At 45.0% G+C, this 26,472-nt stretch overlaps 1 protein-coding gene across 2 annotated transcripts in view; it reads left to right on the top strand.

Moving 5' to 3' along the window:
- Nucleotides 1-10,001, top strand: part of bmf1 (BCL2 modifying factor 1) — a 58,914-nt gene extending 48,913 nt beyond the window's left edge. For both annotated transcript variants that reach the window (XM_030392295.1, XM_030392294.1), the window contains exon 4: nt 5,513-10,001. In XM_030392295.1, the coding sequence (XP_030248155.1) occupies nt 5,513-5,629 (117 nt within the window). In that variant the 3' untranslated portion in view covers nt 5,630-10,001. The remainder of the gene's footprint in view (nt 1-5,512) is intronic.
- The last annotated feature ends 16,471 nt before the right edge of the window (nt 10,002-26,472 follow it).

The following is a 26,472-nucleotide window of genomic DNA, read 5'->3' as shown; positions in this document are numbered from 1 at the left end:
TTTGTTCAATAGATGTTCCCTTTGACAGATCTCTTTCCCATTATTTGGATAGCCTCTTGAGAGAACACTCAAGGTGAGCTGACAAACTAAAATGCAGTAAAGACAGGAGGATACAGTGTTATACAAACCCAGTCCTTTAATATTATGTTCATAAGCATAATGAGAAACACACCATAAGTACTTCTTGGTACTTTCTTTATAACATAGCAGTTGTAAAGACATAGTGAAGAATTTCCCACCTCATTATTTCTTACGCAGGAGGAAATTTAATTTGTTAAATAGCCATTTTTGAACCTAATGTGCCTCCTTGCTTTACCCGGAGGTGTATTCTCAGGGTAGTACGATTTGTCTAACCTCAAGTTTTCAAATGAAACTTAATATTAATGTTACAATATGTTCTGGTAATGGCTTATTGCATCAGTAGCTCATAACAGGCTTTCAATAAAACATAACCCTACCGCTGTCAAAGTAGACGTTGCTGTGCTTGTGTGTGTTTCTATTTGTCTGTCTTTGTGTGTGTGTGTGTGTGTGTGTGTGTGTCAGGTTAGGCTGACATTTTTTTAAAACCAAAGCAGAGAAAAGTTTTGTCCACACATTAATAACACCACCCACACAGTTGTTTTTACACACATATATACCTACTTAATAGATCCCATGTTGGTATGACAAAGATTTATGTTGTGCAAAAAGTTTGCCCTCTTTCATTGTGTTTGCCACATATTTGTTTTGGAGAGGGTTTGCACATACACAACTTACAGCAGAGCCCAGCGTCCCCCCTCCCTTAAGCCAAAGACATTGCTGAACCAGGACAGCCCTTCCCCCACCTTGCCAATGCTAGGCCCTCCCCCTGCCTCCTCTTCCTGTTTATTTCTCTCTCTCTTTCTTTTCTCCTGTTTCCTCAGTGTGCTGTAGAGGCAAGTGGTGTGGAGGATGCTTGGCCTCAAACAATACACTGTGGTCAGGATGACACTGTCCACTGAGTCTGGGCGCTACATAATGTTGCTTGTGTTTTACAACCGTGAAACACGGTTGTGTCATTGGCTGGAAAATCAAAAACATACAGTCTCTTGTCGCACAGTTTAACACACATGTTTATTCACACATGTGCATTTTAACCCACATAGTGATACGTCCATGAGAAAGCAGAAGTGGAGAGAGAAGGTAAACATGTTGTAACCTGAAGCTCAGCGCGTGAGCCCCAAGGGGGACAGCTGTGGTTGTAGGGAGTCTCCAGTCAGCCCCTTCCCTTGGCCACAGGAGACAACCAAATAAGCGGTCTACGCAGCCATAGAAAGAGGGGGGTGGGATCCATAATGATGGTACAACATTGTATATGAGTGGAGGAGGTTGGAAATGAACCTCAAATGATCAAGTAACAACCATACTAAGTTGTCTTAAATAGAACCCTCCCTGCCCTGAGCGTTATATAATTCTTTTTTTTTTTTGTTTACTTCATACTCTGAAGTGTGAGACAGTTTCTGATTTTCTCATGCACTTATCAAGTTATTTATACCCCTGCAGCTCAGCATGACTCATGTATTGTGACACTGGGAAACGCGTTGCAGACAACCAGACAGTCAGACAGGAGGGTTGCAGCGATATGTGTGTGTGTGTGTGTGTGTGTGCGGTTGGGATCTATTGACGCACAACTGAGGCAGGCCTGGGTCAGGGGATGAGGAAGTCGCCTGTGCTCTTTTTTGCTGGTTGAGTAAACAGCAGAGAGGACAGTCAGAGTGAGAGCGGCCCCGTGAAGTCATATCCTGATGTGACAGGAGACCGATAGACTGATGTTGCGATAGTGAATGAGCGGTGAAGAGTTAAGTCTTTTGCATGCTGAAGAGGCAGGGAATTTTTAATGCTTACTTGCATAGAGACCAGCATGCAGAGGTGGAGACGGTACCCACATCTTGTTCTTAAGTAGCAATACCTTTGTGTAGACATACTGTTCAAGATCAGAAGTGTTAACATAAAAAAAAAAACTTAAAGTAGCAAATGTAAGAGTACCCATTGTGCAGAATGGCATGTTTCAGAATAATGTCTTTGATTTCTTTTTAGTAGAAAACATTGAAAAATCATATCAAAAAAAATTTGGAAAACAATACTAATGTTACGACGTCTGTGTATTGTGTTGTAGATTTCTCCTGAAGTTAGCATGCTTACCAGCTAGCCACAACACCGTTCGGGTTCTCCCACTCTGGACTGCTCGCTGTACAGTTAACTGAACTAACTAGCCAATGTCAGCTACAGTTCATGGTTACTCTAGCGATATGCTTCCCCCTATTTGTTTTGAGTTCGACAGATGGTTAATTCTTGCGTATTGCACTTTCAGTGTCGATGGTTGAACTACTTTGTATAGTGTTATCTGCTGGGTCTCTTTTGAATATGTATTATCAAATGAAATCTGCAAAACTTGTAAATTTGTAAAATGATCATCCTGAATTTTAGTGGAGTATAATTATTAAGTAGCAAGTACCTCAAATCATAGGTAAGTACAGTACTTAGTTACCTTCCCCCACTGCCAGCATATGACCACTGTTGACACTTGTCATTCAAGTGGAGTGTGTAAGTGGCTGGAGGGATGTTTTTACAACCCAAACACCGACATGCGGTTTTTTGAATGCTTGGTTGAAGCCTCTGTAATTGCTATTTCTAGCTGTGCTTGTGCAATTAATTGTATCGTGTGTGTGTGTGTGTGTGTGTGTGTGTGTGTGTACTTATGCATGAATACACCCATACTTGTTTTTCTGCTTGTTGCTGCCTGTCACTATCACATGCTCCGACAGTCAGTACAAAAACTCTCACTCCGTAATAGCTGTGCAGTTTGTCAGGTCCCTTTCCTGTCAGTGGGTGATTGCAACCATTCAGTGCAGACACTTGTCTCTTAGCCATCCAAGTGCTTTTGACTGCCCTCTTCTTGATGGATTTGGGGAGCGATGTGGCTGCAAGTGCTCTCCATGGGAGCCTTGGCCCCTCGTGAGAGGAGGGATTAGGTAGCGAAGGCGCGCTGGTGGATGCTGACAGATAAATTGCTCCCCAGTCAGAGAGGGCTGGAGGGGACGGCGAGGTCCCCAGAGAATGGCTGACATTAGCCGGCCCGCCATTCGAGACACGCAATAATGACGGTCACAATGGCAGGGAGATGGTTCCAGCTTGCACAGGGCAAGGAGCGGAGTTAGGTTTCATCCCCATGTTTTTTTAAGAGAGACGACTCCTGGTGCTTTCGATAGGAGGTGTTGAAAGCAGGGTTGAATATCGCCTCTGTGAGTGTGTGTCTGCACGCACACACTGTTTGTGGCTTTATCTCTTGGCTGTTGCAGCGAGGGCACGGCACTCTCTCCTTTCAGCACTTGTGGAGGGGGGAGGAGTGGAGTTGCACTGGAAATAAAAAACACATGAAGCTGGCTTTGGATATTTACTTTTCATTCATTGTTCTGCGATGACTGTTGTTCACGTTGATGTCCATTTGTGCTGCTCTGTGTTATCTAACGCCGAGGCCCTGTGTTTGTGTTTTTTCCTGGGCTTCTTGTCTCCTCCCTGACGTGACTAATCCAGAGGTTGTTGCTGTCGGGGCTGTCCTGTTTGCTCGAGAGATAAGGCAGAGCTTCAGAGCAGCTGGCTGGACAGACAGGCCGCATGGGACGCTGATAAAGCACATCAGGCTGGTGTCAGAGTGACGACACCCAGCATCTGGCTAGACTCTGCCGCTCTATCGCTGGCTAAATTTAGAGCCCGAGCCTCTTTTTGACAGTTGGTGGCGTGACTCATGACTCAGTTGGGGAAGGCCTGCGCACACTTCTTTTTTCTCATTCACGCTTTCTCTTTCTCTCTGTTTGTCTCTCTCTCTCTCAGCTCAGGAGGGGCTAAAGGTCACCATCACAGGAACGTTCTGTTTCTGTGTGTAAAGATTAATTGCGTCTCACGTAGCTTCTTGTTAATACACAAGCTGTGTGTTGTGTTAAATCCCTCAGTTGACTCATTTTACTTTGCAGCTTTTACTATCTAATGTCAAAACGCGAACCACCGTTGCGTGTTACACATATTGACACACAATATACATACTCTTTAATTGTCTTTCATCCCAGAGATGTTACTGACTCCAGTCTCTCATATCATCTAGTTTTAAGTTAAAAAGACTTGGAGCATGCCTGTGTTTACTTAGTTGAGCCATGTATGGTGCCAGCTCACCACTCCGCGCTACACATAAATATTGCTTGTTTATATGAAGCAGATGTTCTGATATTATTATGTTATTATCAAAATATCCCCGGGTAAGATTTAGCTGTGTCATACAACACAGAACTTATCAACTTATCAAGAGTCCTGGCGTTTGATTTGATTTGATTTTTTTTTTCCACCTCTCGATTTTTCTTCTGAACAAAAAGTGAATTGTTAGTAAGATATATGCACACTGGTTTGAACCTGGCAAAGCTTATGCAACACCCTGCAATGTTCACCGCAACCTGATAAGAGTGCAGAAACCCAGAGGCTTATCACAATGGCAGTTCTTGGCTGCTAACCGGGTCAATGTTTGGACACCAACTTAACAGTCATGTAAATATGGCATATCTTATCTCTGCTTTTGGATGTTTTACCTTTCGTAAACAGTCGCGGAACATTTCTGAGAAAAAGGTGCCACACTTTGGTGCATTGTCAAGGAAAAACTCATTGCAAGTTTCCCTCAGTTCACGAACTCATGGGCGGAAAATAGCCACGGTGTTATCAGGAGCGGTTGAGTCTGCCTTTCGTCCGCATAGGAGCCGCTGCACTACTGTACCTCTCGCTCACGCAGATACGTGTTTTCCAGAGGCACCCTGCCTCTCATCTAGAGCTCCCTAATCCCATTTGCTGCAATTATCTTATCTTTGGTTCTCAATGGCAGAGATAGCGTTATCCCCCCATAATTGCACACAATCCAATTGGCTCGCAAACCTGAGAGAGCCTCCTCCTGAGCCGGTAGCTGCTGGTCCCTGCCAGAAAGATTTAGAGAAAGTGTTTAGAGAAAGTGTGACCGTATGATGAATGTGTTTATGACTTGGAATGTGTGTTGGGAAGGACAGATTGTGTAGGTATCCGGCGGCACACAAAGAGAGGCCTCACTGATAGGTATTGTTGGGGACAGAAGCAGACTGTTGTGAAAATATCGGCGTCGTTCCGGTGTCTGGTTTTGCCTTACCCTCTTCTCAGCTGACCCTTTTGACCATGCTTCCTGTCAATTAGCTTTAGGGCCGGGTGATATGGCCTTCAGAAAAGTGTTGTAATATTTCTAAGCTATATGGGGATAAACAATAAATCTCAATATTCTGAAATCTCCTCCTTAACACAATTTTATTTAAATAAACATTAGTAATGTGGATATAATGACTAAGTGAGCAAAGGCAAGGTTTAGAACAAGTAAGGGAGTCTGGTAAATTCAGAAAATATGTGAAATTACGTAACTGTAATGCACTGTAATGTTTCTATACTTTCAGAAGAGTGCACTAACCTGTGTCTGTTTTTTCTTTTTTTGTTTCAGTATCATCGAAACCAAAGGAACCAGGGGCCGCTGTGGTGGCGCCTTGGCGCAGCTCTGATCAACCTTCTGTTTGACAGGAGGTTCATCGCTGGAGGAGGTGGAGCGGGACGGAGGTGAGGGGGTCTTTGCCTCACATCCCGTTTTTCTTCATCTCTCTGAGGAACTGGACTCCTAATGGCACTGTCAAATCTAACACGGGTCTGTTTTGGGGGGGAAGAAGAAAGGAGACTAAAAGTCACCGCGGGACGGGGACAACCAACTTTTATACAAGGTCATGTGTGTTTTTTTCTTTCCAAGAAGATGCCATGATGCTCCGAGATTCCTCTACAGGACAATGTTCATATTTTGGTATACGTGTGGTGTAGCAGTTTTGTACAGTACATTGTTCTCTTTCAATTTTTTGCACTTCCAAACATGTATCCATCTTTAATGACCTCCCCAGACCCTGGGAATGCCTTATTCAATGTATTCTGCCAGAATGAGTATTGAGAAATTTTGACAGGCAAGACGAGATGGTTAGGAAAATGAAAGGAAATGTGGTGTGAGGTTTTCTTTTCTGAAGTTTCCCAGGCGACCGGACGAGTTGAATTACTAATTTCCAAAGAGGCAACTTCTCAGAACAAAGCATTTTGCACCTCACCTCAATGGAACATCTCTTCTTATTTTCTTTATTTTTTCTTTTTTCTATTTTTTTGTTTTCTAAGTCCTCTGTTTTCTTTGGTATGCTATTAAGTTTGAACACAATCCCTCTGTATCATTCAAAACATTGGGAACAAAGCAAAGTGCACCAGCGGTTTAAATAAGCCTTTCTTCAGTCACGTGCTACATGTCGAACAATCAGAACATTTTGATGGGAACTATCAGGGCTGAGTGCACACCAGTACAGAACATCAGTGATTGGTCAAACAAGCTACGTGACTGTCTGCAAATGTGTGCAGCAGTGCAGGTTGATGTGGTGTTACTGAAACTGAAACCTTATTAAAAAGGAAACAGTTAACTATAATAAAAAGGTATAATGTTAATTGGCAAAACCATAGAGTATCTGCAGCAAACAATCTAATGGCTGGAAACACACAAACAACATTGGAGTAAGTCAACTGAATCAATATTTTAATACACTGCATTTGAACACCTTGGCTGGATGTTGTCTGAGATGTAGTGCACTGAAGAAGGGCTGGGAAAGAAACTCCACAAGATGCATGAGAAGATATTAAGATTAATGAGGTGTTGTGCTAACTTTTGCATGGAGGTCGAGCACCTGTGCACTAAAGTCTAACATTACAGTAAAGCATCCTTAACCTCGAAAAAAAAAACACAAAAAAAACTATTTGGCCAAGTCTGCTGTTTTAAATTTCAGCAAGAACATCCAGTTTAAAATTGTTCCCAAATTCGTCCCCAAATTCCAGTCCTCCCTGTGTTTTAGATGTGTTTGTGTCATGTGATTGTTTTCAGACCTCCATGCCCTTGAAGTGGAACTGTGGATCCACTGTTTTTGCACTAGACGTACACCCTTCGAGAGTTCAGATTGTTACCAGGCTAACCTCTGTCTTGTATGAAGGTTTTCAGTTATGACTTGTTTTCTTGCCACAACATTTCACTCTTACGTCCGAGACAAATAATCAATGTTGAGACCTGACTGAACTGAACAGCCTGAAATCTGGATCGGAAATGAAATGGAATTTTTCGGCAAAATTTCACATACCAGTGTTTCGGGCCACAATAGCGCCCGCGTGCCTCCATTGCAAGGTTCATGTTCCTGGTTTGTTTTTCCGCAGCCCCTGTGTGTTCTGAACACCAAACAACACTGCATAATCAATCTGTGAAACAGATCTTCTCAGGCTACTTTTATGGGGTTTTACATCATTTTATATTCTATTGGGTGGTCTCGTGTTGTTTTTGGTGCTCAGTTCCAAATCTGGGACAATTTTAGTACACCACCACTGACTCAAACGGCAAACAGACAAAAGTGGAAATGACTGTAATTATTGTTGAAATATGAATATGTTTAAAGACACTGTTGAAGATGCTGTTTGTTATATTCTCCATTGCTGAATTCAGGCCAACCTTTGGACCCAAGGAGCAGTACATATCAGGGGTCTGTAATTACTCGCTCCTTACAATGTGTCAAGTTTATCACTGCATAATTAGGGTTTCCTCTCATTTTCTTAAGGATGTCTCAGGGACAGACTGTGTGGGCTACTGGTAACCTTGAGAATCTGTTACATGGTTAGAAGGCGAGCAGTGTTTTTACGACGAAACCTCTCGAGGTGTTTTTCAAGTCTCTTTCTTTTCATTTCAGTTTAAAACAAAAGAAAAAAAAAACAAAACAACCCTCTTGGCCAATTTCTTAGTACACATAAAGGTACAGTTTGACTGAGGAGCCTGAGGCGGACCTGCTGACTGTGGTGGTGACGGGGGGCTGCTGAGCATGTAGTAGTAGGCGCGTGAGGTGCACTGAATGTGGTTGTGGTCATAGTTTCCTGCGGATCCTGAACGCTGAGCCAGTCCCCGTAGTGCCCCGTCTCACCATTGGCTCTTGGCTCCCTCTTCGTGTTGCTCCTTTATAACATGGGTATTGTTCATCGGTTCATTTTTTTCGCCTTTGTAATTTATTCTTTACCTTCTTATTTATTTTTGTACATTTGCCCATTTCTACTGTATACACCTGTGTGTGCAATTTTCTTTCTTTTTTTTCCCTCCTCTTTTTTATTTTTGGTCTTTGTTGTTTGACTTCTGTTGGTTTTTCTTCATGTGATACTCAACCCAAATTCTCCTTTTTTAGTGTCACTCATCTCCCGTAGGCTCTGAAAAGTTTGGACCGTTATGAAGGAAAACACCTGTGGTCAGTTTGAATTGATGTGGGTTACAATGGATTTCTATGGTGGCATGTTTGCATAGCACAATTACAAGTTCCACATGGTCATTGTTCCACCAGAATTCAATACTTATGTCAGATCTTCACAGCTTCAAGGAGAACTGTTGCGTAGAGAGAGTAGTGTGTCCACCCATACATCCATGTAACTGTTTGGAGCGTGTTGAGCATACAGGTAGATGGCAGAAGAGTGGAGTCAAGCCTACACGTGTTTGATACTCAGAAAATAGATCTTGGGTGGAGTAAAAAACACTTTAAAAGGTTGTGATTTTCCAGGGATGGGCCTAACCATTTCAGACCTTTTTCATTATCTTTCACCCGCCACTGTGGGTAGTTTCACAATATGTGGCTGAGAAAAAAACAGTAGCTATGATGAAGTGTAACCTTTCAACAGGATGTGACCTTTCCTATTTCTAATTAATGAGTCATTACCCATTCAACCCGTTACTAAAGATACACGCGCCATCAGAAACGCTTCACGCAGTAAAGAAAAAAAAAGGTTGCCTTCTTATTCTTCTCAAGTCACAGGGCGTCAGTTCATGTGTTCAGTTCCTAAATCTTTATCATTGTGTTGTAATCAATATGCACTGGAAAGTACTTTGTTTCTTCTGTAGATCCCATGGGTCCCTTATATGTCGTGTGTTAATGTATAGTATATACTCTGGATTGTTCTCTCGGGCTAATCTTGCCACGTGTCAGACATCTTTCTGCGCATCTACTTAGTGCGCTCAGATCGATGGCCTGTTTGATTTATTGGAAAGGGAAACAAGCCACCATGGTGCCCTGTATAATTTTGTTAGAATGAGGTTCCCAGGCTGCACTCATCACATTATATGTGAGTGTGGAGAATCCCTAGAGTGGGACATGTATTTTATGGAAACCATCAGTGTCTTGAATTTTGTAGTCCACTTTATATAAATTTGAAGTTTTTTCGAGGAAGGTTTCAATTTTGAATGATTTTTTTTTTTTAACGATAACATTTCTTCTTCATGGTCTTTCTTAACTTTTTAAAATGTATTTTTCTTAAGAAAAAGGGGTCTGCTTTTATAAGGACAGTTCGTGCTTGTAAAATAATTTTTAACGCGAGTAGGATCCTGTTGAAGTCCATGAGATCAAGGGCATTTTTTTTTTTTACCATAAAAATGAACTTGCAACATTCCTTGCACATGTCATCACGGTGTATAAACAAAAACCAAGCAAACCAAAATGATTAACGGTTGTGGTTGATTTGGCCCATGAGCTTATGGCTAAGGAATATTTGCCCTTTCTTTACAGAACAGATAAAGTGTACATGTATTTGTAAAACCCTGGAATATGCCTTTAACTGCTCAGTTTCAACAAAGTCTTGATTATCACACACTCTCTGTTATACCAAGAAATGAGACCCAGCGAAAATGTAGCATTTTTGTAAACATTGACTGTGTGTTTTCGAGACTCTACTGTGCACTCATTTTTGTGTTTATATATATTTTTTGGTTGTTGATATAATATGGAAGTAAAGACAATTTGTTATGTAGTGCAATATGCTGTACATATGGAGCTTTGCTCTACAAATCTTTTTTCTGGATTTCTTGTTGTTTATTGGTACTTTTTTTCAATAAAATTTTATTGAAGGTGTCAAGTTGAGTCAAGTTTGTGTTTGGACGACGACATTACATCTCGGTGGGCTTCACAGGAACAACACACCACCATGCTACCCAAAGTTCCAGCTCTCCATAAACTCACTTCTGTGACGTAAAATGTAAGAATTAAGCACATGTTCAATTTGTACTCAAAACAAATGGGGGGCAGCATATCACAGTACCTGCTTACATTAGCGAGTGAGCTCCGTTAGCTGTGCAGTTAGTGGTCGGGACTGGGAGCTCAGAGCGCCAGGGGATTGTTGGTGTTTACACTGCGAGGACGGGAGCTTTGGACAATGACGGGCCGGGACTAGCTGGCTAGCACGCTAAACAGTCTTTGCAACACAATAATGGACATCACCTTTTATTATTCCCTTCACATTCTGTTGATAACTGTAGTTTTAAATGTTTCTAACCCAAATTCTTATGCTTTGCAACTTTAATTGGTTATAAAACAGTCCCAATTTTAATACCAATGCCTCTTTATGACCTACATAAACAAACCAGACCATCAGTGAGAAGATTGTCTATCTCTTCATTGTTATCATAGTTATTTAAGTTATTTTTAACGCATGTCACCGGGTCAGATTCCACCTTATCCAGGTTGGATAACTAATTTGAGTGCTGAGACCCAATTTCTCATCACTAGCCCGAGGAAAGAAGCTGTCATATAACAGCCATACAATGCATCCTGTAAACAACTGTGTTTAAACAGAGATTAACAGCATTTAAAATGTATTGCATCTGTCTGCAACCTGCTTTCAAAACAAACATGCATTCTCACACTACCAAGTTTCCAACTGGATGTCAGCCGGGGCTGCCAGAATCAAAAGAAAAATTAAAGTCCTTTTTAGCATCTTTAATGTGTGAGAAAAGACAGGCAAACAGATTTAAGAGTTCAGAGAAAAGAACAGGTGTAGCAGATGAGGACAAAAAAGTTACAGAAACAAAATAAACACACACAAGTCTCGACGTAAGTTCAGACTTTCGCACCTGAAACTGAGCAAAAAAATCTTGCTGGAGAACGAACACCCCTCTGTTCCAAGTCATTGAGCTCGAGCTTTTTATTTTAAGAAGTTCTATTGTGAAGGTAAGCCACTGATGGATTAGCCAAGTGTCTGAGGCTAGCCAGGCATTTAAAGTTGGCCAGGCGTTTGGCAGAGACTGTGCCCATCACATCCCTCCTACTGGTAGGTCATTAATTTAGCGTGGGGGCTCCCCACCCTTCTCTAATAACTGTTGTCTGCACTCCACACACGCAAGCAAGTGTTGCATGACATCTGAATGAGCCGCTGTATGGAGCATATGAGAAGAGTTACCTCACAGTGCATTACTGTCACTTTCTAAAAGGTTAAGGCCGATGCTGCCGAGCCTGCGGATTAGTTACACTGCAGTGCTGGATGCCCTGGAGACACGGCCGTGATTGATCACTCCTGACACATATAAACATGAAAGTTAAGTGTGTACTGCTGGAGCGGAGTAGTGTTTAATTCTCAGTGTTCCAAAAGTTTGCATCCAACCGTACGGAGGACGTTTCTCGATATCTATTGAGCGCACATAATTCTGTTCGTTTCCCGCAGTGTTTTTATGATCACACCCAGGATTTTGCTGCTCCTTTATTCAACAGGCCAGACAACTTGCAGCCGCCTCCCTCGGGGCGGGCGCGTGGCTCTCCTATTGTCAGGCACGCCAAGTACGGTTTCACGCTCCGCAGCACCTGACTCACCTGTTTGGCCACTTTCAGTAAAAAGAAAACTCCCTTGTCTGTAGGTCCCTCGGCGCATACGCACGAACACAATGACGTGTCAAAGGATGTGGTTGAAACAGAACAACAGCTTCTACCCCCGTCACGGTTGGTGTTGTGCGACCACACTCTCCTCGCTGAGCACTCTCGTCCTAACGTGTGTGAAAGGTGTTTTAAGTGTAGTAATTTCAAGCATTAGTAGAAGCTAATTGATTAAGTATTTATACAACTGTCAAAGCACACAAAGATCATGTGACTTCAGATCTCAGTGTTATCTCTGCAGAGCCCATCGCTTGCCTTTTCTGCAATGTTATCCTAAATCCTGAGGCAGCAGTGTGCTGAGGATGTCCCCCGCCTCCATTGCTGTTTACCTCGGCTCCATGGCTCCTATGGTCTTCTCCTCTAGGCTCAGCACTTTAATGGGGAGAGCATTGGCTTTCCCTGGCCCAAACAATGGCTCCTCTGTTCCTCTGGCCGGGCCGCCAGCTGAAAGAGACACCCATTAGAGAAGCGTCTATCTCTGGGGTCAGGCCCAGGGGTCACGCACAAGTACGGCTCTTGTTTATGTCTGCAAAGCCAATCAAAACACTGCAGCCTACGCCGTTAACTCCTACTTGCCTGGCTCTCCGGCAGACTGAAGAGGAGTTTCTGCTCGAGCCAAAGTCACAGGGCGCAACGAATTCAACCACAGCTTCGACTCGTTCCTCCTACTCCTCACTAAAGTGGCGCGTCGTGCCACTAAGTGTATAGAGCAGCAGCGTGAGAGAGAATAGCAGCAAATTAGCGCGGACTGGCACCTCAGCACCTGCTCCCCATCGCCGGCCGCAGACTCTCCCCCCAGCCCCGAGACCTCCTCAAGTGGCTCCTCTCTCCAGCACACACATGCAATTACTAAATTATCACCTGTGTGCTCGCCCTTATGATTGAGCTTTAATGTGGTGTGGGCATGGTTTGAGGAAAGGAATGGTAGTAAATTTTAATGAGTCTGAAATTACCTAAATTAGTTAATGTGCTCGCACCAAAAATAGACAGGACTGTTCAGAAAAAGCTGCAACAGGAAGTCAAGTTAGGGACTTCCGTAAACCAAAAGAGAAACAAGGAGCTTGACCAAATGTTGCAAAGCTAACAGCTTTCCCATCAACCTCAACCCCTGTATAGTAATTTGTTTTGAGTGCCAATCAGTAAGTGTTAGCATGCTAAACTACGACAGTGAACAAGGCAAACCATAAAGGTGCAATGTGTAAAAACTTTAGGAAAAGTTAACCAAGGTTATCAACAAAATAAGAATAAGTTGTGATGGTAAGACATTTGCATATTGTGTTGCAGAAATATCTATTGAAGCTAGCATGCTAGTCAGCTAGCCCCTGCATGTCTTTGTCCAAAGCTCCTGTGCTAGCGGTGTGAACACCAACACTTCACCGGTGCCGATGTTGGTTCAAATGCGACTACACCGACTCTTGTTGCCCCTGGATTTGCTTGCCTAGCTTGGCATCCAAACACCAGTGGGTGAAAATTGTGAAAATCTTTTGTTTAATGTCAAATGGTCAAAGTGTCGGCGCAACTCTTGAACCAGATTACCTGGCCGGGAGCCAGTTCCTTGGCTGGCTCCGAACCAGCCCCTGAAACTCCTTGGCCAAAAAAACTGGTAACAGAGCCACCAGCACGGCTCTAGACGGCACTTCCTGTTGGTATGATGGTGGCTATGTTCCTCGCCCATGTGATCGAGCCGCCAGGCCAATGACTAAAGTAAACAACGAAGATAGTATCTGCCATGTCTGCACCAGCAGCGCCATGGCCCCTCCCACCGCCCCTACTTCCTCCACTGCCCCGACTCCAAACACACACCTTGCCGTCCTCTTTCAACTCTGATAGCACCAAAAACACTGCAGGCAGACAAGTGTACTTTGAATTAACTGGAAAATGAATGAACTGGAAAAACTTTGCCAATACCAAACGGCACTTCTGCTCGCCTGTGCATTTGTGAAATGTTAAAAATCTGTAAATTTGAGAGTAGAAATACAACAACATTTAATACCAAACTTAGCTCCCACTAGCCCCAGCCACCGAAGCGGTCGAACACTTTCCATTCTTCTTCACCCCCCCCACTCTGCACACATCTGGTGCTCAGGCGGCCAGTTGTCATGGGAATAAGCGGCTAAGCCAACAGTGTTGCATGTCGCTGTGCAAGGGGGAAGAAGGGCTGATCGGGGTTCAGCTGGGCATGCCGTGGGCGCAGCAACTCAGCAACCCCCCCCCCCCCCCCCCCCCCCCCGCCCCTCTTTTTTCTGCTGTGACTGAACACAGCTGACCTCCTCCTGGCAAAGACCCCGACCCTAACCCCCCCCCCCCCCCCCCCCCCCTCCCCGCCTCACCACCACCACCACCACCCCCACCCTCCTCCAGCCTGCTCCGCTCCGCCCCCCCCCCCCGGCCACCCTATATCACAGCTGGGAGAAGAGTGCGCAGAAAAGTTGATCTGGTAACACTTGGTGGCTGATAATGAAATAAACAGGCCCTGGGTTTCCGCAAGTGCAGCCGGGGCCGTTCTCTCATTTTTTAGTTTCTCTAACTTTTCCTCTAATCCGCCGCGCTCGACCGGCTCTTTTCTCTACTTTCTCTCTCTTTAGAGGAGAGGTTGGGCAATCACTACACAGCACTGTGAGTTCCCTTTGTTTACCAAGAGCAACCCAGCAGAGCGCAGAGCTTTGTTGAGCAGCAGTCACTCCCGGCCTCACAGCTGTGACACACACACACGCACACACACACGCACAGAACTAAAATCTCTGACTCACAAACACTAGCAGTATCCTGTGGTCAAGGGGAGGGATTTAAATCCTCCGAGCACAGCACATGAACCTGCTGAACTTATCCTCTCCGTCTCCTGCTGGCTATTGTCCCCCCACCCCCCTGCGTTTTTTATTTCCAACTTTATCGCAAAAATCTTCATACTTATCCACCGCCATTTGGACCCAATTAAAAGATACACCCCGTAAACCTGCACGCGGCGGGGCAGCCGTCTCTCACCACGTGTGAAAATCCATGCACTTGGCATGTAGCTGAGGAAAGAGCTCGGTCTAATTATGATTGGGGGGGGTGTCACTCAATAGACAGTACATAAACAAGCCAGGTCATTGTTGGGAACTAATTGGCAGGAAAAAGGTTCCTGTAGCTAGATAAAAATAAGCAGTCACTGTGGTTTTCCTGAGGACACACGAGGAGCCCTCTGCGCTGGCACGGCCTGTGGTGTGCAGTAATGAGAGAAGAGCTCGCCTGATGCCCAGTTTCCAGGCGCACCGTCTTCACAACAAGGCAGCACGCATAAAAGCCTCCGAGCCACAGAACCAGGCCAGTTCAGTGGGTGCAGGTTTTTCTTTTCTTTTTTTTTTTTTTCACCCAGCAGGTTGGCAGCGCGCCAGAGACGACAGGCAGGCGGCCTGTCTTGTTAGCACACCTCACCTTGATAACAGGAGTGGATGAGGCCAAGGAAGAAAAACAACCAAGCGCACCAGGGGTGGGGCTCTGGGACAATTGTGTGTGTGTGTGTGTGTGTGTGTGTGTGTGTGGGTGTGTGTAGGTTGAGGTGCGTGTGTGCGCCGGCTCACGCAATGGACCTCCTCCAAACAGTAACAACTGCAAAAACATTGGGTAGAGTGTTAAACTCAGAGCAGTTTTTCCGAGCTCATGTTTCACAACAGAGCACCAGGCACTCCCCCCCTTCCTCCCTCCCTTTCTCCTTTTCTCTCTGACTTTTCTATTTTTTTTTTCTTATTTTTTTTCCTCCTCTGGCCTCCCATCCCCCAACTCCCCTGCTTCTCCTTCACTTCTTTTTTTTTCTTTTTTCTTTCTCACTTATTGGCCCTGTTTTTCTGCCCTCCCTGGCTATCTGTGTGTCTATCACATGCACGAACACACAAAACTTCTCGACCCCCAACTCCCCCCCCCTCCTCCACCACCACCTCCACCACCACCACTATTCTTACATGCATGCTCTCCTCCCCCTCCTCCCTCTCGTCCACCCTGCCTCCCCCCTCTTGCTGGCTGTTGTTGCTGACTGACAGTGCTGATTTACTCCAGGTCTGGCCGGCTGCCAGCTCATCTCAAACAATTGCATGAGCTACAGGGGCCGGCTGGTGGAGCCAAGTTTGGATGGCAATAAACAAAGTCGTAGATTAGCTCCTCTCCTCTCCTCTCCTCTATCTTTGTGATCACTACTAAACTCTTTAGACTTTATCGTTACCAAATGTTTGGGAGACCTCTTGCCGGGATTACATATGGCTGCACATGATTCATCCAAATAGCCAATGGTTGTAGACTTTCTTCTCCTATTACATTACAGTTTCTTCCATTTTCCTCCGTCTCCGAGCGCCCCTCTGAGAGGACGGTCCAGACGTTGATCACACACACAGCCGTCTCAGCTGCTGGCCACCTCCAGCAAAACTGTACCCGCACAACGATTGGCTAATGCAAACGCCCAGAGGACTATGGGTAAACTATTGAACCCATACTTTTCAAAGAGGGAGCCACCTGGGACAGACGATGAGAGAGAGCGAAGCACACTCCAGTCGCCTCGTTCCTGGCTGCTCATCATTAACCTGCGGTCACCTCCATCCCACCATGGGGGGACATGAAAACCCTGCTTAAGACAAACAAAACAACAGATACACACATTCCCGCTAATAACGTTGGGGAAATGGGAGAGTGGATATTATGTGCAGGGATTATTAAAAATCCTCAAATGTAGCTGTAATTATATTCCTGTTCTTTTTTTTTTTTTTTTTTCAAAAACAGCTAACTTTTTCATATTTGGTCTTTTGGCACAATGGCTCCATTAAAAAGCGCTGGTTCTGACAGGCGGTCCCAGCAGAACTGCATCAGGGGAGCGCAGCCGAGCAAAAAAACAAGACAAGCCATTCCAACGAACAGATTTGCTCATAAATAATTCCCTTCCAAGACAGCTGAATGAATTTCAAATGCAGACAGAGATGAGGGTGGGCTGGAAAACAAAGTAGCGGCGTAATGTGGAGTCGTGTGCAACATTTGTCAGTTAAACAGATTTAAACTCCAGCGGTGACAATAAAAAAACAAAAAAAAAACAGACCCCCACTTCTATTCCAATGCTGTTTGTTGTACAATAGTTTACCTACAAATGCTATTATGGCCTCAAGGGCTGACCTTAATTCCCTGGTATTTCGCTCTGTGCACCATGCAGAGCCGTGAACCACCGCGTGCTAACGATATACGAAGTGGGTGAGTTGACCCTGTGAAGTTTATGTCCACTCATATTACAGATTGCTGCGCTTTCCAGCAGCGAACCTGTAGCTCACGGTAAAAGATTTTTCGGTTTTAAAGGATAAGTTCCCCACAAAAATGAGAATTCAGCCATTATCTGCTCACCTTCTCTGCCGATGGGAAGTCAGGTGTGGGAGTCTGCAAAATATTTCCGGAGCTTCACAGCAAAACAGGGTGACATCATTCTCCTTAACAAATAAAGTAGATGGGGACTTTTTTAAAACATAAAAAAACAACTGAAAGAAAACAGAAAATTACTCCATACTGCTTGTCCAAGATCTGGAAAGATGTTTATTAACACCTTTTTAAAAGCCAAAATCTTCAGTGTTGCTGCTAACCCGTTTCATTTCAGTTGTTGTTTTACATTTTAAAACAAGTCCCCATCCGCTTTAGCTGTCAAGGAGAATGCTGCAATGCTGTTTTGCTGTGAACCTCCGGATAAATGTTTTGTGCACTACGAAACCTCATCCAGCTTCCCATCAGCATGGTGGGTGAGTAGATAATGACAGAATTTGAACTTGTGTTTTAATTTACTCCCTCGAACCTGACAGCCACTGCGCTATCATCCCCTGAGACTGATGTGAAACTCCTCAGACAAGCATTGTGAAAGTATCAGCGCACCAGCGGTGTGCTTTTGTGGCGTGCAGAATGTGCAACACCATGCAGACAGAACAAGCTGCTCTGCAGAATTGTGAGGGGCGTGAGGGGTTTCATGTGACTTTGTGCTGTGTTGTGGTGTGGTGAGGTGTGGTGAGGATGGGCCCTGCCTACCGAACGGCTGTGACGCCGGAGAGAGACGGCGGTGAACCTTGTGGTCGCCGCAGACGGAGTGCGGCAGCTGAGACTCACCACACCGGGCAGAGGCAGGCAGGGGCCCTCAACTGTAGCCTGACCACTCTGAAAGCCACCGGCATACTATGTTATTACATCTTATTGAGCATTATAACATGGCTGATCATTTGGGTTTGACATGCATGGGCCTGCCAGCTTGTCACAATTGCAGTGTAGAGCTGTCAGCGAACCGTGAGTCTCCTCCTATCTCGCTGGAAACTGTTTATGTAAACCCAGGTTGTTTTGCAGACGAGAGCGCCTCCTGATACTGTTTTCAACGTTTCCTGGGGAAAACAGCAAGCAAGCATGATCTGCCTCAAAGCAGATAACACAGATGTAAATAACTCCTCGTCCCCAGCTTCAGCGATAACAAGAGGCCTAACACCATTGTTTTGGCACACCCTGACCTATGACAGTTGTCCGCATTTGACAAGATCAAAGTCTGGCCGATTAAACGGACAGAAGTTGGCTCTCACTCCAAAAACAGTGAGAGTCCTCTATCGTCTCCCCTGTCGTTATCTTACCCCCAGCATGTCCCCTAATGGGTTTACACCGAAAATCAAGCAGATTAACAGCATTAGGCTTAATAAATCCAGTCATGGGCGCGATAAAGACGGGGCTGGGGAATCTAAGCTGTAGCCAATCCCTCCCTTCTGGGCTGCAACATCGCACGCTGCTCTAATCTGGATACCGGCGGAGGGATTTCACGCTGGGAAAAAGTGACATCAGCCCTTACGCTCCGCTGGTTAAGGTGAAAAACACATGCAATTATGGTGAATATTTATGTCAAGCATCAGAGATTTTGTGATGACATGCAACGATGGTGCAAGGCAAAGTCAGAGGTCTACAAAGCCAGGAAAATCTCTAGAGCGCTCGAGCAAAGGTCTGGCTGTACCCAGTATCAAAATGTTATATGGGGAAAAACTGCTCTGGCTTGTTTGTATTTCTCTAAAGGAGACATATGATGCTCATTTTCAGATTCATCATTTTATTTTGGGTTTTCTACCAGAATAGGTTTACATGCCTTAATGCTCAAAGAACACATCAGTTTTCTGATATTTTCCAGTGCTGCAGCACTGCACTCCCCCCTCTGTCTGAAATGACGTGTTTTAGCTTCTGTCTCTTTAAGGCCCCTCCTCCAAAATACCCTCTCCTCCGATTGGTCAGTCCACACATGCTCGACCCACCACTGCTAACAACGGTGCAGCTGTGCTAAACCAGTTCCTATGTGCTACAACTAGCTGCTGGACATAAATTATGCAAATGTGTGATTCTGTTACATAGTGTGATGTCACAAAAGTTCAGAAGCAGTGTTTTCTGTGGGAGAGAAGAGAGAATCGCTGGTGTAGATTTAGAATTTTTTTACTTGTTTTTTACAGTGTGTTCAAGTGCAGCTTTTTGGCCAAAAAGCCAAAGCACGTGAGGTGACGCAATAGTCAGCCTAGGTCGCCGTTATTTGATGTCTGTTTGTCGTGTCTGAGCCCCGGTACCCACAGTCTACATCCAATGAGTCAGAAGTCAGAAGCAATGACTCAGTATGACGGAATCAATGCTAAACTGTGACTTTAAAGAACTGATTTCTAAGTGTGTAAGTAAGTATGTAGCTGTGCCCGACTGTGACAATGTGGAGCCACAGTCAATCTCATTTCGGCTGGTTGCCTAATTCAATCCAGCGACACACTGTCGCACTGTATCATTTAGCGGGCCGCTCTCAGACGTCTCATTCAAACACGTTGCTCCCTTCCAAAACAGATTTGTTGTAAAGGCCGTTCCACCTCAGTAAATAGAGGGCACCCAGGGATGAATGCCGACTGCTCTCACGGGCCCCCAGACAATACTGACTCCTACAATGCCTTTAGCTGGCACACAGATTTCAGTAATTAGACTGTGACTGTTGCTGGCAGGGGGCCAGGGTCAGAGCTGGAGGATGGGAGGGGGGAAAAAGGCACTGTTCCCTTACACACAAACACACACGTAAACACACACATGCACTGCATGCCCATAGCTTGCCCCTCCTGCTGTCATGCCATGTTTGCCCTGTAAGCTACAATCCTTCAACCCCCCCTCCATCTCCATCTATTCTCTTGTGTCGTGTTTTTTTATGGGTCTGAGTCAGGGTCCTGGGGTTTGTTGGGTTTCTTTTACCACTGGGTAGTTTGGGCTTTTTAGGGGGGGAGGGGTAATTACAATGGTGGGGAAAACAAACAGGGGATGGAGCGAAATGGGACTTGGCCCGTGGTCACATGGGGGCTATTTATTCATTATTGGGCCAATGGGAACCTTTGTTTTCTTTGCTTTAGGATGTTTAGATGGGGAGGTGCAGACAACAATTATATTGTGGAACGGTAAATCTGCTGATTCATTAGTGGGCAGTGAAAATAGTGGAGTCTTCTTGTCTCCCAAAGTATTACCATACAGTTCTGGGCTTGTTATCTCAATTTCTAAAAACAGATCAGTGTGCAGCAGAGGTGGAGTTAAACAGGCGTCTGTAGAGTTTGGCTTAATTTCTCCTCTCCCCTCCTTCCTTTACTCTCTCTCTCTCTCTTTCTCTCCGAGTACCTCCATGAACTCAGGCTGAACCGCCCCATACTGCCGAGGTTTTATGATCTACGTATCATGGTCAGTCACCCCAAACCAGCACTGGTTGGCAGAGTGGCGTCGAGTGGTTAGCAGCACAAGACAAACTATCCAGATACGATCTTGAACTCTTGAACTTATCGCAGATATACAGCGAGAGAGCGGGCAATCAGTCTCACTCCGTCTCTTTAAATCTGTCTCCCTGTCTCTCTTTCTCTCTATCACTCTTTTTGCCTTCCAGGCTCGCGGCAATTAAACTTGGCAATGAATTTGATCATGCAGCCAGACGAAAAAAGAGAGCTCCAGGAACCTGCATGTCTGTGTTGTAACAGTGATGTTTCGTTGCAAACAATCGTCCCTCATGACGGTTGTTTTTATGAGCTCGAGCGCCGCGAGTCTGGACATCGTCTTTACCCACTCCAGCCTAGCGCAGCTCCAACTTTTCCCCAGGGGGGTGGGGGCGGGGGGAAGGGAAGTTGGCAATCCCCTGCTCTCACGCACCCTCCAGATTAGAACATTAGAAATCGCAAATAGGGAAGAGGACAGAAATATCCTCAGTGCCTATACAGGCCCCTCCTCCACCCTCTGTGACCCCGGGGTCATCTGCCGTGTAGTGACCTCCGCTGAAACGCCACTGTGAGGGATCAGCCGGTCCTGTCAGTGGAGTTGTTTACATATGGAGGTGATGAGCGACGAGTATGAACAAGGAAAATGCAGCCATTAATCAAAAAGGAAATTAAGTTATTAAGGAACACTGCAAGCATTGTGCACTTTCTTCATAAGTACGACCTGATAGAATAAAAAGACGCTTTTTTTCTCAGGAGCTCCATCTGACATGTGAGACTCTGCTGATTCCCAACAGTTTGTTGTATCTTGCTCAGTCTCTCATGTAAACAAATAACCACGTAGTAATTGCTGAGAGTGTATTTAATGTGCTAAGCTTATCAAATGTCATCACATTATCTCTTCCTCCGATCTCTCTTCCCTATTTCTCTCACAGCACATCGTTTAACTCGCTTGTTTGCCTTGGCAGCACCAGCCAAGGCGGCGTTTGCGGCGCAGGCCCTCATGCGGCCGTGTTTACCAGTGGCTGTATTAAGTCAGTGTCATGCTGCAGCATTTGAATAATGAAAGCTGCAGCAGCTGGGCCTCTGAGAGCAAGAGACAAGAGACCTTGTCTCCCTCTTTCCCTGACTCTCTCTTTCTGTTTTTGTCCTCTCAACAACTTCTCTCACGTGGTTCTCACACCCCGAAACCTCATGCTTTCAATCACGCCCATGAGGTTTGAGCTCGTTACAATGGCCTGCACCAATTCCCTGGAGTCTGCAGCGCCAAGTCATGCTCATGTTGCTGCGTTGGACAAGGAGGTTTGTGTCTGAATTAATGCGATAATCAGCCCAGAGAAGACGCATTACCATTATTTTTATGTTGTACAGTATGCGCCCTGTAACCTCGCCAATGTTTACAATCAGGGCTGTGTATGTATGGGCAGTAAAACTCATAATTTGCTTTAGTGCACCTAAACATTTGATGTATGATTCGTGAACACCCTGATTTCTTTACATGTGACACACGGATGGCTTTATCCACCGTGGTAAGCCTGTTTATTGGGAGTGCATGACTGTTTGGCAAAGTGTTGACGCCGCAAGGGCTGAACTTCTACGAATTATCAATAAAGGGTTAATGACTTGACCTTTGGCAACTCGGTGGGTAAATCACGCTTGGAAATCCCCCTCAAAGGGTGGCACTTCATCTGCACAGCTTAGAATCGTCCCCCTCCCCTCATTAACTTTCAGAGTCCACCTCCAGCTAACATCCATCCGACACCCCCCCCCCACCCCCCCCGGCCACCCTCTTTATCAGTCGTGGGGCTACAAACACCTTTATACTGGTTGGTCCCTTAATGCCCAAAGGACTGTGAGGGTGTGTCAACCAGAGTTCAGTCGCATGCTTAAGCTGCTATGATCACAGCATAACACAGCTACTGTGTGTTATGTTATGTTCACCACCTGGAGGAGTGTACTCATCTCTCAGCCATAGCAAACAGTGGCAGCATCACGATGCTCAAATGTTTGTTGCTGGCAAACTGCAGACAGAGCTTTCTCGTTGTCATCCATCCATAGGTTGTGTCTGTTTTGATCACTGACACTTGTCGAGGAAATGTTCTCATGCTACAAATTGCAGGCGGCATATTGCGAAGTAGGTGTAACGTGAACCAGGGCTCAGGAGGGCCAAGCAAGACTTTCTGGAGCAACTCGTCCAGCAGTTTTTACAAAGAGATAACACAATACCACCGAACAAAGCTTGTTTTTGTACACTGAGCAGAACAACAGTGTTGTAATTCTGCCCAACTGTGTGATTTTGGAGAACATGCCAGCTTTCTGCAGGCAAAGGAGGCACGTCGTGTAACGCAACAGAGTCTCACCTACTGTACTGTGTTAGGCAGCACTTTTAAAACAATGGCAAAGCTTGTCAGTATCAATCAGTTACTATCAGTGTTACGTGGCGGTTCATCTCGTCATCACTCGGAGGGTGAGGAGCTTCCAGACCAATAATCTGAAGACATTTTCGGTAGCTGATCCTATGTCGCTTTTAAAAAACCCAGGTTTTATATTAAGGGCCTGGTACAATATGTAAATATGTAGAAACACATTGCAGCTGATATAGTCACAAACAGTGCAGTGGTACAGAGGGATGAAGAGGGGTGTTGTCCGATAAGTTTTCTTTCGACTGCCTTTTTGTGTATTGTTTTTGTTTTTTGTTGCTGATGTCTTTAAGTTATTTGCATTATCTCATGAATATACATAAATACTTTAATGACAAAAAAAACTCCAGTTTGTGGGTAACACAGAGTCAAAAGTTCTCACCCCTTGTCCCATCCCGCTTCCTTGCCGGCTCACTCTTTACCGAGGCTATGATTGCGCTGACAGCACGGTCCAGAAGAGTATTTTGTGATCCCTATTCAGAGAGCGTGTCCCCCATTCATTGCAAATACTGCAGCTTTGCCTGATAACGTTGCAAAATCTTTACGAGGGAGTGGAAAACTACGGGTATTGATTTCAAAAATCAATTTTGGAGGACTGAGCAAACAAAACAAGGAGTCCTGCTCCAGGGGGGTTTGTTTTCACTCCGTGGCGAACGCCGACAAACTCGAGCCAGAGGTGGATCAGTGTTGTACGGTGCTGTCGGTTGGGAATCGAGTGCCACTGGATCTCTAAAGCACATTGTTTGTTTATGCTGGAGCCATGCCTGATACTCATCTGATTACACAAATAAAGGATCAGCAGCTTAGATTCACTTCTGATAGTGGCTCCGTACGAGAGTTGACGGGCGTTTTTTTTAACCGAGTGCAGTGACCTTTGGACTACAATCGTTTCTTCATTGCCATCGGAGCAGTAGAATTACTGTAAACACATTATGTCTCTTGCTCTTGTCTGCCTCTCATTGTTATCCTCTGGTGCGTCCGAGCCTGATCTGCAGAGTTAAACTAAACAAGCTGAAGTCTTCCTGGCCAGCTATTACTATTACTGGTAGAGGAAGCCAGCAGAGGCTCCGGTCTGAGGTAATCTCACCACCGGGGTAATTGCACTCTGTAAAACACTAACTGGATGTTTATGTCCAGGCCCAGAGGGAAGTCATTAATGCCATCTTAATTAAGGGTAATAAAGCTCTTTTCTTGCCTTTTGGGGTGGAGCGACCTTGAGTTGATCTCCGATATGCCATACGGGTCAATCCAGAGACTCTATAGCTACACACGGTATTGTGTTCCACCCTCACCTCTGTGTCTCCATCCTCCGTACGGAGGAAATAAGATGATGGATTTTGTCCGCTCTGTGAGTGTAAGCATATGTGTTTTGCCATACACGCAGACTGTGTGTTATGCTGGTTAATCTTTTCTGTGCCAAGCCATAAAGTCCTCTCACCCACCCACCCACACACACACACACACACACACACAGACACAAACTCTCACACACACACACTCTTCTCTTGATATTTCACCGTGGCAACATCTATAAACAACAAAGTGGAGAACAATGAATAATTCATCAACAGGTCCTCTGTTTTTCACCCTGCGCAGTTTTTATGATAGATAATTCTGGGCACAACGATAGTGGGAAATGATTAAGCTAGACAAGCATTTTCAAATGAGATGCTTCAACCGCTGCGGCAGGAAAAACAGCCCGCCAGTGTTAGGCCAACACAGTCATACAGTGACTGTAGCTCCGGTGGCTTAGAAAGAATAACAGTGGGTCAGAGTGGGAGAGAGGGAGCACACACTGATATGAGTAATGGCAAACAGCTGTGCGGGCCGGGCCGCTAAAAATACACGCACATGTGTGTGACAGGTGTGCATGTGTGTGCATGTGTCTGTTGTAAAACTGCAGCGCGGTGCGTGCTCGATTTTGTAGATGGAGAGATAGGTTACATGAAATGGATGAGAAAATGTCCTGAGTTTACCGCAGAGTTAGCACAAAAAAGATTGTGTGAAAGAGTGGGAGGCACTCTTTTACACTGCTGGATGAAGTCTACAGATCCTTTATTCACGTATAGAGAATCAGTACGATAATGTTCAAGTAGACCATGTTAACATCTTGCATTTAAAATCTTGGTTGGAAGTATTATTAAAAACCTCAGTAAAAGCACACGTATGGATGTTATATCATGTCATATCAATGTTAACATCATATGATGTTACATCATTACATTGGTGTGTTTTAGAGCATCAAAGCATGTAAACCTATTCTGGTCACACAGTTAGGAAGTGCTTTACAATAAAAACTGCAGAATAAACACAAAAAGCGGAAAAAGCACGCTAACAGCCACGGAAACTAAACACAAAGAGAGCAACACATAATGTCATAAAGCAGATTAAAAAAAAAGTTTAAGTGGAGTTTTCAAAAGGGATTTAGGGCTGTTAGCAAGACGCTAAACCGATAGCCAGTAAACATGGACATAAACAATGCAGGTCTCAAACCTGTTAGAAAAATCAGCTTTGCAAATGTTTTACGAGGAGGGAAATGCAATCAGCGTGTTTGTTACACCTCATGGACACACATCGAAGTACAGTGGGGAACGTGAATGTAAACAGAAAGTTTGTTTACAAGAAAACTCCACGGGGCCCTCCATTAATCTATGAAATAACCTGAGCTGTCACATTAAAAGACAGTGGTGTAAAAAGTGCATAGTTTCCTCATGGACCGAGGTGGAGTAGAAGAGTAAAGAAGCAGAAAATGGAATTACTCAAAAATAGCTGCACAGTACCTTTCTTAAAAGTACTAAGATGCTTTCTACTGTTGCTGTTTTCATCCACACAACGACTGCTGCCGCTACAAGCAAATAAACAGACAATCTATTTTAAATGAAGTAAACTCTTAGTGTTTGCAATGCAGTTTCCTCTCATTCCCTCTCTTTACGTCCAACTCTCGGCGGGAACCCTGTGGAAAGGTTCCACAGTTCCAGTAACAGGATCTGGAGAGGTAGGGTCTGGACCCCAGGCAGCAAAAACAATCATCTGGCTTCTACTGGGAGTTAGGAGCAGGCCCTCCGCCAATAATAACAACTCTCTCATCAACCGAGGGAGCGAGAGCAGCGGAGAGCAGCGAGGGGGAGTAAAAGTGTTTATCTCTTGTTGTGTTGTGTAGGTGGATATGAGCGTTTCTCGGCGATGCTTCACTTGTGGGATCGAACGTCGGAGGGACTCGTGCGACCACAAAAGTCAGCCCCATGACCTTTTGTTCTGTCACATGCACAAACACTCGCACACAAACTGTCAAACAGCAAAAAGAAGCAACAGGAGGTACCTCTCACTGCCACTGCCACCATCCTCCATCACACACACACACACACACACACACACACACACAACCAAATCCATGTAAAAACAACACGCGTTATCAAGGATGCGGCTTCTACTCCTCGGGACGGTGACGCTGCTAAAATCTCTGAAGTAGTGGGATGATAAGGTCGATGCAGCACGCGGGCTACACGAGTACACGTTTGGATCTGCCGAACGGCTGCAGCG

Source organism: Sparus aurata, chromosome 16 (assembly GCF_900880675.1).
Source record: "Sparus aurata chromosome 16, fSpaAur1.1, whole genome shotgun sequence".
In the NCBI taxonomy this organism is placed as follows: Eukaryota; Metazoa; Chordata; class Actinopteri; order Spariformes; family Sparidae; genus Sparus; species Sparus aurata.
Note: the sequence above shows the minus strand (reverse complement) of the source record. Positions and strands in the feature narration are given on the sequence as shown.